This window comes from Watersipora subatra, chromosome 3 (genome assembly GCF_963576615.1).
Source record: "Watersipora subatra chromosome 3, tzWatSuba1.1, whole genome shotgun sequence".
Taxonomy (NCBI): Eukaryota; Metazoa; Bryozoa; class Gymnolaemata; order Cheilostomatida; family Watersiporidae; genus Watersipora; species Watersipora subatra.
The window spans coordinates 36697860-36711745 of NC_088710.1; the positions used below are offsets into that span (position 1 = coordinate 36697860).

Consider the following 13886-nt stretch of genomic DNA (forward strand, 5'->3'; position numbering starts at 1 on the left):
ACCACATACTAGAGCTCACATCTGGCAATGATAAGTGTAGGTAAGTGTAACCACATACTAGAGCTCACATCTGGCAACAATAAGTTTAGGTAAGTGTAACCACATACTAGAGCTCACATCTGGCAACGATAAGTTTAGGTAAGTGTAACCACATACTAGAGCTCACTCCTAGCAACGATAAGTGTAGGTAAGTGTAGCCACTTACTAGAGCAACATAATAAACATTGATTAATGCGAAACAAATTTGAACAGACTAAAAGTGCTTTTTGCACTTTTAGTCTGTTCAAATGTGCTTTTGCACTTTTAGCCTGTTCAAATTTGTTTGAACACTGCTATCTTGTTCTATCAAGGTCTAATAGCAACAAGTACATTCATTTTGCAAATCAAAGACTGAGAATCTGTAGTAATAATACATTGACAGAAATAAATGTTGTCAGAGAGGTGCATCCTACGGCTACAGAAGAAAATAGCTAGGCTTCCTTGTGAAAAGAAAATATCTTTTCCCAACAAACTGTAAAGATGCAAATTGTACATTCTGAAGCTGACTCTATTTCACACACTCAAAAACAGTTTAGAACTGTGAGGTTACATCAAGGGTAAGAGAGCGCACCCCAAATATTTCAGACTGAGATGAATAGAATACTTGAAGAATTGAAAAAGGTCTTATCTACTTGGATAACACACCAGTCTTTGATGAGACACAAAAAATGCATATACGATACATGCCAGACAACTGGCTGCTCTTTTGAATACACTCCAGATTGCTGAAATGACATTAAACAAAAAACAAATGTCAATTTGGAGTTACTAAAGTGAAATTTTTAGGTCACATAAATGATAAGGACGAAGTACATGACAGACCCAGATGTGCAAGGAACCAATGAGTTCCCAAGCCCAACTTCAGTTTCAGCAATACGTAGTTTTTGGGGCTTAGTGAACTAGCTTTCAAAATTCTCGAGACAGCTGGAGGATTTCCTCAAAATCATCATGAGATTTGTTGAAGAAGGCGGTGTCATGGACTTGATATATTAGTTACAAACTGTCTTCAAAGCTGTCAAAAGGCTTTTTTAGCTATTCACGACCCTGATAAGGAGGCTATTATTACAAAAGATGCAGGTAAGTTAGGCGCTACATCAAGTCAGATCCAGTCTGATACATTGAGAAGATTGGTAACTGCAGATAGCAGGTCACTTAATGAAACTGAACAGTAGAAAGAGCGGTAAAAATAGAAGTTCCAGGTGTAAGCTGGGGCTTGAAAAGTTTTCACAATATGTGTTGTGGATGAAGGGTTATTGAAACAGATTTCTAAAGAGCATTACTAATGGCCTGTGGTTTTTTTCCAGTTATACTCCCATCAAGAATCTAACAATTCAAGCCAAAACTAAAAAATTTTGGCTATATAATAAAGCACATTAAGTGAAGAGAAGAATAACTCCGCCGATGCTCTATCACATTCCAATGTCAGTCTAGCCAATATGAAAGGTGAGGCTAGTATCGCTGAGGCAGAACATTATGCCAAGCAAGTAGTACAAATCCAAGAACAAGACAGTAGATTAGAAGAGCTGATGTTAGAATAACATGATGAAGTATTGAAGAAAGTGTATGGCATAACCAAAGAAAGATGGCCTGATTATAATTTATCACCAGCAGACAAGTTATTACAACCTTGGCCAACCTTACTATGAGAAGATGGCCTTTCCGTGAGTAAATCAAGATTTTCCCATGTAGGGGAACTGCCTAGTCATCCCTCTCTCAAAGAATTAAGGTATTAAAGGACATAGATTGTGGTCATCGAGGAATCATGAAGTGCTAGACAAGAGCATGAACGCAGGAACCTTGCGAGGGCCTTGGCAAGTTCTTGGCTTCGATCTATTTCATTCTAGACGTCAAGTTTATTTACTGATCATAAACTATTACTCCAGATTATCAAAAATTGTATTGTTGAGGAATGACACATCATCCAGGAGCGTCATTACGCACTTGAAGAGCATGATTTTAAGTCATGAAATATCAGATTGTATAATTTCGGACAATGAGCCTCAAAACGCATCTCAGGAGGTTAAGGTGTTCACCAAAGAGTATGGTTTTATTTGCCTAACTAGCATATCTCTACATCCATGGGCAAATGGGGAGCGAAAAGGAGAGAGAGAGGGACAGAGGGGGAGAGAGGAAGAGAAGAGGAGATGGAGAGAGAGCGAATGAGAGAGAGAGAGAGAGAGAGAGAGAGAGAGAGAGAGAGAGAGAGAGAGAGAGAGAGAGAGAGAGAGGGACAGAGGAGGAGAGAAGAGGAGATGGAGAGAGAGCAAATGAGAGAGAGAGAGAGCAGTGTAAACATGAAAGATGATGCTTAGAAAGGAGCTTGATCCCTATCTTGCAATGTTATAATATAGATCTGCTCCAATCCTAGGTAAGGACACGCTTGCGGAACTATTAATGGAACAAAAACTTTGAGCTACCGATTTGTTACGTACTCATACAATATGTTACCTAAATTGCCTGATCATGAAGGTTTAAGGCAAGAAATGACTCATTAAAGAATAATATGACAATGAACAAAGATAATAATCCAAAGGTAGAGCTACTGAGACCACCTGAGCAAGGAGCTACAGTCTACATAAAATACAGTAAAGGAGAAGTTGTTGTAGCAAGTCCAACTAATGACTGTAGCAGGACAATAAATATTCTAGTTGACAATGGATTGTACATGCGACGGGCATGCGACGTAATAGGGCTGCCTTAGTTACCAATTCATCACATAGCAATAAGTATATCACTTGAGTATGGAGAGCCGTAAATACTCCAAAACATTTGTAGAACTACTCTTGGTAGATGTTTTAGTTATTCATATATGTTTACTGAAGGTAACTAGATATGTTTTGAGATGGAAAGATGTTGTTTGCTATAATTTCGGAGTTATCCTCCCTTATGTAGATTTACAAAACAACGTTATTTGCACTAAATATCATTTTATTGGTTTCAAAAGGATTTGAATAAAATCACGTTCACTCTCTTCAAGTCAGTGTAACAATATTAACAAAGAAAATTCGTTTATCTTAGTGGTGGCGGGCGATTAAGCCGTAAATAAGAAGTCTGATATGGTAATTATGCTTGAATTTAAATACACTACATAATTGGGGTCTACAGTGCAATCACAGTGACGCACATAGCGCAAACTGGTTCGAAATAGCTTTTCATGTTCGAGTTGTCGTTCAATATTCCACCGAAACGATTATTCATCACTTACACTGCGCAATAATTCGCGCGCATTGATGCCGACTTCCTGTGGGTGTCGGCCGCGTGAGCCTCTGCAGTGTTTACCTAGGTTCTGGTAGCTTTCGGTTTCAAGGATATGTAGGCTCGTATGCATTCGTGATAAAATTATTTTAAGCTTCACATCATGCAGCTTTGTAAATTTTATTCGTTATCATTATGACTTTTAGTATAAGGTTTGTTGGACTAAATGGCGTCATGAACTATCGTATTCTCTGCACAATCTCGTATACTTTCTAGATAGCCGACACTGATGCGTGGTTAATGCAAGGAATTCCCTTATACGTTGACAACTACACAACACCAATGATTGATTATTCTTGCACTCCTGACTATGTTATGAGTTTATAATCAATTATTTCTGTGGTGTATTAATCTTACTGAGATGGTTAAGTGTTACTGGCTTAGTCTGTGAGGTTTAGTCTAGATCTCCATGCAATCTCAGCTTTGCCAATGCCGAGATAGCGTTTGGTATCAAAGACGTATTTTGTTCTTAAGACCAACACATTAATTTAACAAATAACAAAATTTTGGAATAAATAGAATAATAACAATAGTATAAGCTTAAAGGTTGACTTGCAACAAAATTCCCATTACAGTTATTTGGTATCAAAAGATTCACCATGTCTCACTCTGCTGTTTGTAGGTGCAAAATAGGTGGAAATGTGATTGCAAGTAGAGGTAGAACAAGACAGGTTTTTTAAGTTCGCGACTCGACTCGAAACACTATCTTGTAAAAATTTGAGACACGAGACAGTAAAATAATGAGCATTTGGTGATGATTTCACTACACAAGGACTAGCGCCCTTGATATATGAAATTGATAAACCTCTTTTTAAATTGAATTTTCTCCTGGTGTCAACGATATAAATACAACATTTTAATAGCGATTTGCATGTATTTTTTGTAAAAAAAGTGACACAAGCAGCTATAAAATAGCGAAGTTATATATTTCAAAAAATTTTGAGCTTGATTGATAATAATTATTATAAACATATTGCTTTGTACATGTATATTTTTACCATCTATTGAATAGCTTTTACTTTTTATTGTAATGAAATGTGTAATGAAACCGATAGCGGCCGATCTACAAAGAGGTACTGCAACTAAAAGAACACACGATAACACTTTCATTCTTATCGTTTCATTTATGTTAAGTTGTGTTTGTGTATTAACAGTAGTATGTGAATTATATTTAAATTTTACTCATGAAATTATATGAATTACTGTATATATATTCTTATATTGAACTAACGATAATGTCATTGTTACCCGGAACACGGACTTTGGTCGACACGGCCTTTAGTTCGTTTCTCCGTGTCCGGGCAAGTTTTACCCGCAATGTGTTGTATATAAAAGAGGCCCAAATTTTATGAAGGGCAGTTGGTGTTTAAACATGATACGATAAAATACAGATATTTTGCCCGCAACAGTCTTATTTATTAAATCAGATTACCGGAGGGTAATTGGATACGACCCGGTATCTGTTTTAAGGACACGGAACCGGACTACAATATATTAACAGGGCCATTGTCCTGACTACATGATTAGACTCGGGGGCCAACATAATCAATAACAACAGGTAGTATTGGCCCGGGTATAACTTTAATGGCAGTTGCCCGCAATCCATTACAATATATGGAGTTGTTGTTACCGCGAGAAGCCTTTTTTTAACAGTTGTGCGCAGGCGCTTTAGTTCTATTTCCTGTTTCGAGTTTGGCAATAGTTAGGTTGAAACGAGATCGATCCGGTACGAGACAGGTCGATACTCAAGATGTCTCGTTCCACCTCTAATTGCAAGCTCTTTAAAGCTCAAAGACAAACAGTTAATCGCAGCCAACACAAAAACGCCATAGGTTGGAATCCTTTTCCAAAATGGCTCAAATGGGACGTAGTTGAACACGATGGCTTCTGTTTACACTTTCATGCAACCTCATTCGTCGATATATTTTCACAAATATACTTCATGCATTCAACAAACCATGTCTATTGTCCTTATGCGTCTATTTTATCATCATTGTAATGCGGTCACTTTGAGCACTGATATCTCAAAACTTACCATAAAAATTTGTTTAATTTTTTAACCTTTGCTCGAAGGAGTGCATATCATCCTCTGACAAACATGACAAGCCTGTTGGTCACCTGTGATAGTCGAAAAGTGCTGCAGAAATTGTTCACGCTATTTGGCAGGAAGTATGGGTCACATGATCAGATTACGACTAGATGATTAGACCAAACTGAAGCGAAACTGTAAAGTAGCCAGCATCTATATTTGATAATTGCTTTCCAATAAAACCCGAAGGGTTTGTCATAAACTAGTGCTACAAAATGTTTTATATTGAGCCTTTTATTGGCCTTTTCTTTTATGTTATAACATCACCTGTCAAAACAATAACCACGTCAAGTTGAGTCGTCGTCGAAATAAAGCGATTCCTACAAAGCGAAACTACGGCATTTTCGTGATGGCTGCGATTACCTGTTCGTTTTTTAGCTTTTTTAGCTTGGAATCACATTTCCACATATTTTGCACCTACAACACAGCAGAGTAAGACATGGTGAATCTTTTGATACCACATAACTGTAATGTGAATTTTGTTGCAAGTCAACCTTTAAGTAATAAGTATCCCTTACACTAAACTGCTGCTACGCTCTTAAGCTGGCCTCGTACGTCTACGAGGCGGCGAATGCAAGAGGATGAACAATTGTAACTGTCCTCTTTTATAGATGTTTCTAATAGTCTCTAGTTCACGGTAGTTTGCAATGGCCCTGATCTCGTTCAACGCAGTTCATAACGTAGGGGCCCTTATTAGTTTCGGGTAGTTCGTAACGGCTGTTATCTAACTCAAGGTAGTTAATTATGGTCCGCATCTAGCTCAAGGTAGTTCGTCACTGCCTTCATCTAGCTAGTAGTTGTAACAGCCTTAATCTCGTTCAAGCTAGTTCGTACCGGCCCTTACTAGTTAAAGGTAGTTTATACCGGCCCTTACTAGTTCAAGCTAGTTCATACCGGCCCTTACTAGTTCAAGGTAGTTCATACCAGCCGTTAATAGTTCAAGGTAGTTCATACCGGCCCTTACTAGTTCAAGCTAGTTTGTATGAACCGTTATCTAGTTCAAGGTGGTTTGTAGCGTCCTAGTAATGGTTAGGTTTATTAGCTTCAGAATGATTTAATGATGCTGATAATACGGAATATTACTGTTAACAACGTTCCAAAACCCAAAAGCCGGGCTTGTTGCTCACAGAGTTAGCAAATGAGATGTGACTAATTCAAAACTCTTAAAAACAAATTTAAACATGCTAAATCTAATGTATCAATGGGTGACCTTAATTTTTATTTTTCGAATCATAGAGTTTCTGGATATATTTTCTATAACCGCTATACTAACAGTGGCTGACCAAACATTGTAATAAGGTGTGTATGATTTTTAGCACAGATTATTTGCTTTATATTTCACTGTTTCTTACTGTGATTCTGGCCAAGCTAGGTTGAATATCTTTATATTGGTAGGTATCTACTATGATGTTTTAGCAGAGGGAAGTTGGCTGCCATGATTAGACTACAATTGTCACGGCAATTCAGCCGTAGTCGAATTCCACAATTATCTCGACTATGTTCGACACATACTGAAAAGAAAGAAGTGCCTTACAAGTAAGCTGTTTGTCATGGCCATAATACATAAAATGCTCTGTTCATTTCTTTTGTGAACAAATTTCTTGCTTATATTGCAGGGTCTTACATGATGAAGATGTTCAGAAATTTCATTGTCTTCTAACTTTAGTGTTCATCTGGTCACTTTCTAACTCTAGTGTTCATCTGGTCACTTTCTAACTCTAGTGGTCATCTGGCCATGTTTCTACCTGTAATTGTCATTTCTTTGTCACGTTCTGTCTGTGGCTGTTATCTTCTGTCATTTTCCAACAATGATCATCGTCTCCGTGCTACTTTCTAACTCCAATTGTCATCTTCCTAGACAGTAATTGTCATCTCCTGGTCACTCTCTAACTGTTTGCTATCTTCTTATCATTTGTAGCAATGATCGTAATCTTCTTGTCTATTTCTGACTGTTTTCATCAAACCTGCTTGTATCCTTAGAACACTTAAGGATGAGAAAGGTACAGACAACTCACTTAATTTTCCCAAGAGTGCAGATGCCGTGGTATTAGGAGGAGGGGTGTCGGGCTGCAGTGTCCTATATCATCTCAGTAAACTTGGACTAAAGAATTCTGTGCTTATCGAGAAGGAGCAGCTTACTGCGGGGACAACTTGGCACACTGCAGGTTAATATGTATATCCAATTCAACTATTACATTGGTCGGAGCTCTCGATGTTCAATTGATATAATTCTTTTTTATCATATTTGTTATTATATTGTATTTGCTTGCCACGCCTTGTTATATGTTAATTGATCGTTTGTAACAGTGAACTGTCAACATCATGTCTTCTTTGAGTTGATTGAATCTATAACAGCCATCACTAACTGTATCGTTGTTACGGGTGTGTTGTTATTATGGGTGTGTTGTTATTATGGATGTGTTGTTATTATGGATATGCGGTTATTATGGGTGTGTTGTTATTATGGATGTGTTGTTATTATGGATGTGTTGTTATTATGGATATGCGGTTATTATGGGTGTGTTGTTATTATGGATGTGTTGTTATTATGGATATGCGGTTATTATGGGTGTGGTGTTATTATGGGTGTGGTGTTATTATGGGTGTGGTGTTATTATGGGTGTGGTGTTATTATGGATGTATAGTAGACGCTCAACAGATAATCCATTCTGAGAATGTTTATGTTAAACAGAGAATTTACATTATTTATACATATAAATACGTTTAAATTGCCTGATCCGTTCCAATATCTTCTCAAACCCCTTTCGCCCTTCAAATAGAACAAAAACTAAATCTAACTTGTAAATTTAATGACTGTACAGTAACTGCAGTATTATTGATTTGTATCGACAACTTCTTTTTTTCTCATCACTTTCACTTGGTTTAGTGTCTAAAATAAAGTCAAACAAAAATATATCTACTATTGTAAGAGCGGTATCCCTCTCCTGAGTATCCCTCACCGCACTGCAAAGGTACTATTGTCTATAATAGACAATAATAGACCCCTAGAGACATAATAGACATTGTTTTCTCTCCTAAGTGCAGTAGAAGGAAACTATTTTTTATACCCATCTACGAGATTCTCTTTATTCAAATTGAATTTGAGAACTTGCACAAACATGACACTTAACGTTATATGGAACTTTTTACGTAGTATGAAGCAAAAACTTTACATAAATTCTTTATGTTAACTGAAATTTACGATATACGGGTGTCTACTGTATCGTCACTATGCCAAACTTTTTAAGAATATATTGCTGAAGACTTCAAGTTCATCGAGTTCTGCTGTCTATCAATTTGCACATTATTAATATCACTGCGGCATTAGTTCAATCGCCAGCAAAGTTTAATATCACTTCCGTTTTTGTTTTGCTTTCATCAGATTTTTTAAATGTTATAAAAAAGCACATGCAAAAGCTTTCATTTGTACTTTCTCACGTTTCTTCAGGTATGGCAAGCCAGCTTTGCATGCAAGTTTTCAAATGTAACTTTTTCAACTATGTTGAGTCCTAAATTGTTGTCAGCGTTGAAAAGGTACTCTAAATTAAAAACCTTGAAAACAACGACTTCTCCAGTTTCTCATCTCTAACAATAAAACTTACATTATAAACATTTTACTGTGTCATATGCGAATTATATATTGTAGGTTATTTTTTTCTTCTGGTAAGTGAAAGAGCTGATAGACATGCTTTCATTGTAGCCCTATTCAAGTCTCATTACTTATTTGGGAATGCAACTCTTGAGAGTTATGGTTCTTTTATTTGCCCGCTTATTGATATCACACTTGTATTTCTCCTACAATCCAGGCTTGGTTATGTATCTCTCGAGATTTGTCTATTATATATTGCCTTGGGCTTTGGTTTGCAGTTCTCAATCTCCTGTTTGCGCTGAGCAGATTAAATTTTAAAATTTGTACGATTATTTTCTGTGGCTTTCTGGTGATTGAATGGAAGTCGACATGATTTCAGACCCTCATTCATTGCAAATAGACCCATGCAGTTTAATGAATAGGCTATCGATCCTTGGGTTATTCACTTCTTGTTGCCGGTGTGTAGGGTGGTGGTTGTAGTGGTGGTTGTGATAAACGCTATCTCAACTACTCCTTTGTGGGGTTTTTAGGTCTTCTCTGGCGCCTTCGGCCAAATGAAACTGAAACATTGCTCTGCAACATCACGCGAGATCTGCTCGATACTCTTGAGGAGGAAACCGGAGTGCATTCTGGGTTTCATATGAATGGCGGAGTTTTCACCGCCATGTCAAAGGAGAGATTGGCGGAATACAAGCGACTCAAGACAGTAAGTGGAAGTTTTTTATGTTTTCGGTTAATGCTAGAGTGTAATCATGAGGAGATAGTAGCAACTTCAAATTGATAAGCTTTTGACGAGATGACAACTTGCTCAAGCATTGTCTGTTGACTTTTTGTGTTCTAGCTGTGTGTTATAAAGTAGACACTCCAATAACGTATACCTACTATAACGTAAATTCCACATAATGTAAAAAATTTATCTGAAGTTTTTGTTTCGTACAACATAAAGAATTCCATGTAATGTAAAGTGCCAAGTCAGTGTAAATTCTCAAATTCAATTTAATCACCGATAATCTCGTAGATAACCTTAAAAATATCCCTTTATCTCTTGCCGCACTTGAGAGAAAAAAACTGTCGTATAGGGCTCTCTCTATTACTTACATCCAGGGTTGGCATTTTTTCCGGGAAAAACTGTTTTTCCTAGGGCAGCGGGAAAAACTGGTGAAAACCGGAAACAACTGGTAAAAACCAGGTGCAACAGGGAAATATTATAACGCCAGAATTTTTTATCCAAATATTTTGCTAAACAATGAAATTTAAAAAAATGGAAAATTGGACTAAACAATTAGTTGCGAGACTCCATATTTATATCAATCAATTGCAATAGGAATAAAATAGTGTTTAAAAGTGAGAAAAATTAGAAAAAATCAACACCCGAGATACGGGCCAACGTTAAATAACGATGAGCCTTTTACAGTCCAATAATAGAACTGTTTTGGCGTGTATTGTTTAGCACTTTTTCCTTAGTGCAGACCAAGCTGCGCAACAGGCTTCGAGTGGAGAAAGCGTTCAAACTGGTAGCTTGATGCCAAAACCTAAAAACAATTTCTTTAGGGTATGATTTGACCGAATACGAGGATTAAAGGTTGACTTGCAGCAAAATTCACATTACAGTTATTTGATATGAAAAGATTCACCATGTCTTACTTTGCTGTGTTATAGGTGCAAAATACATGGGAATGTGATTACAAGCTCTTAAAAGCTCAAAAACGAACAGTTAATCGCAGCCACACGAGACCGCCGTAGTTTGGATTCTCTTTTCAAAACGGCTCAAATGTGACATAGCTGTGGTAGATGGTCTCTGTTTACACTTTCATGCAACCTTATTCGTCGAAATATTTTCACAAATATACTTCACGCATTCAATAAAACCATGTCTATTGTTCTTACGCGTCTGTTTTATCGTCATTGTATTGCTGTCACTTTTAGCGGTGGTATCTTATAACATACCGTAAAAATTCATTTAATTTTTTAACTTTACCTTGAAGGAGTACATATCATTGTCTGATAATCATGACGAGCCTATTGGTCGCCTGTGATAATCGAAAAGTGCTGCAAAAATTATTTTCGAAGTATTGGGTCATATGATCAGATTACGACTTGACGATTAGTTCAAGCCTAAACAAAACTGTAAAGTAGCGAGCATCTATATTTAATACGGGGTCTTTTTGGCATAACAAAACCCAAAGTGTTTGTCGTAAACTAGTGCTACGATAAGTTTATATTGAGCTTTTTATTGGCCTTTTAATTCACGTGAGAACATCACGTGACAAGACAATAACCAAACTGTTATGACAACGTCAGAGAAATAAACGGATTCCAATCTACGGCGGCTTTTCGTTTTTGAGGTTTTAAGAGCTTGTAATCACATTTCCACATATTTGGCACCTACAACACAACAGATTAAGACATGGTGAATCTTTTGATACCAAATAACTGTAATGTGAATGCTGTTGCAAGTCAACCTTTAAACATTATCATTAACCTTTAACTTTTCTTAGACAGTCAATTCTCAATGCTCTAATCCATTTGTTCAGTTCGCCGGTCTCGACTATTTGGCATAATCTTCATGTGTTTTCGTTTTTCAATTATTTTCTAATTGTTGTATTATGCTTACTGTCATGTTTCACACAGATCAATTTTGCTTTTTATTCAATATTAATATTTAATATCTGTAAATAAACTAATATTATTTTGTGATCTGGTCTTTTCATTCAATATTTAGTAAATACCATACTTTTCGAACTATAAACCACACCCCTATATAAGCCGCATCTGCTTTATTTTCCAAAAAACGATAATAAAACAAAACAATACATAGGCTGCACCTTTGCACTCAGGACGGTGCTTTTTAACGTGGCAGCAACTTTGCTGTTTAAAAAGACGCTTTTTAACTTAGTGTCTAACGGAACAGTACCGTTAGGCATTGTTTCATATTTTCTTTCACCGCTAGAGGCGCACTAACCGGAGATTCTGGTTAATGCCCCTAGCGGTGAAAGAAAAAGCCACAGAATAGCCGCACCCTTATATAAGCCGCATGGCTCAAATCGTCAGAAAAAAGTAGCAGCTAATAGTCCTAAAAGTACGGTAAACCAATTATAAAGATTATGCACTTTTTTAGCCTGTGTACTGTTAAAGAGCCATAAAGAAGCTCTATGACAGCTAATGGTATAAGTGTATTGTTATTCTTTGCTTAAGCATTAGTCAACTTATCAAAAAAGAGGTTTTTTAGTTTTGCCCGCTTTTTCCCATTTTTGGACAGAAATGAGTTTTTCTCGGGCGGTATAAACCGGAGGTAATAACCGCCATGGGAAATACTATGCCAACCCTGCTTATATCTACAAGTACCCTGGCAATATAGTTCACCGTTGGAGGTCGTCAGATGTGTCGACAAAGCACAGAGAATAAGTAGCTGTGCAATTGTTATGAAATACTTCAACAAGTCGATATATCGGTGTACATATTTGTTGGAATGTCGATATACAAAGCTTGATATCACGAGTTTAAGTGTAGCCAAAAGCACTCTTATCTTAATCTCAAACTATGGTGACGGATGGTCAATTGATCAGGCGGACTTCTAATATGTACAGTAAAGCTACGCTATATTTTTGTTTCGCTTCCTTCTAGATATATAAAATATTTTTTCTTAGCAGAAGTCTTCTCCTTGTCAGCGAGAAGTTCTTTCTCGCTGTCTAGAAAATACGAAAAGAACTGATGCAAATTGACATTGAAGGTGTTCGCTTTCCTTAGCTTATTGTAAAATTACCGTATTCATGTATCATTAACGGAGTAAAATTGATAAAAAGTAAAAGAAAACCTTGTTGATACAAACCATTAATACTGCAGTTGCTATACAGTTGCTATACAGTTGCTATACAGTTGCTATACAGTCCTTGAATTAAAAAAATGAAGTTAAGTGTTTTTCCGTTTGGAAGAGTTAAAGGATTGAGTTTGGGACAGTTTTTGAAAAAGACCTTGGAACGGAGACAATTTACTTGTACTTTACCGTTCGTCTAACGTAAAATTCTTCTAACATAAACATTCCTGGAGCAGATTATTTATGTTGTAGGAGCATCTACTGTTTATATATTGGGGTTATATATATATAATTTACTGTTTATATATTGGAGTTATATAAAAATAGCATACAAATGAAAATAATGTCAAAAGGCTCAATGCTCCCAAACCAACAGAACACGCAGACACATGTACATATATACATGCTATATGTGTACATATATATGTACACATATAATATGTATATATGTGCATACGATATGTTTGTATGTATATAGTATGTATGCATATATGTACTATAATATGTGTATACTGTATATATACAGTATACACATATTATGGTATATATATATATAGGAATAAAAGTGTAAAATCCAAGCAGAGTGCTCAATGATAGCACTCTTTTACCTTGAACTTTTACCGATATTATAGTATATCTATATATATATTTCTCAAAGTATGTGTGTGGATGTGTGTCCCTCCAGCTATAGCTATTATTAGAATAGCTTAGCTGAGCAATGCTGACGCAACGTCATGGTGTTCCATCATTAGAAGCCTAGCGCTTATCAACTAGCTTACTGGACTTTTCCATTGGCAATGTGCCAGTGGCAGTGCTTTTATTATCATAAAATCATTTCCTCATGATATGAAGTTTGAAAGTTACAGTTGTTTGACAAAGTTTTAAAACCTTTACAGTTGTTTTTATTTTTCTCCTAATTTATTTCAACTACACGGACACACTTTTCTGATGATATGTAGTTTAAAAGTTAGATGGGAAATGTTGTTACATGTTAAGTACAAATCAATCTTCTGTCCAAAGACTTTTTATTACCCGGGCAATGCAGGGTAGCGCAGCTAGTATATATATACATATATATATTATAGTTAGCTGTGTTCTCC

The 13886-nt window shown here is 36.4% G+C and overlaps 1 protein-coding gene across 2 annotated transcripts in view; it reads left to right on the forward strand.

Annotated features, from left to right (window-relative positions):
- The first annotated feature begins 3321 nt into the window (after positions 1-3321).
- Positions 3322-13886, forward strand: part of LOC137389681 (sarcosine dehydrogenase, mitochondrial-like) — a 37440-nt gene continuing 26875 nt past the window's right edge. The window contains exons 1-4 of one of the 2 annotated variants that reach the window (XM_068075760.1): positions 3322-3407; positions 6800-6919; positions 7364-7548; positions 9503-9678. In XM_068075760.1, coding sequence (XP_067931861.1) covers positions 6819-6919; positions 7364-7548; positions 9503-9678 — 462 coding nt within the window. In that variant the 5' untranslated portion in view covers positions 3322-3407; positions 6800-6818. Of the gene's footprint in view, positions 3447-6799; positions 6920-7363; positions 7549-9502; positions 9679-13886 lie in introns of both variants that reach the window. The other variant, XM_068075759.1, reaches the window with a different exon arrangement.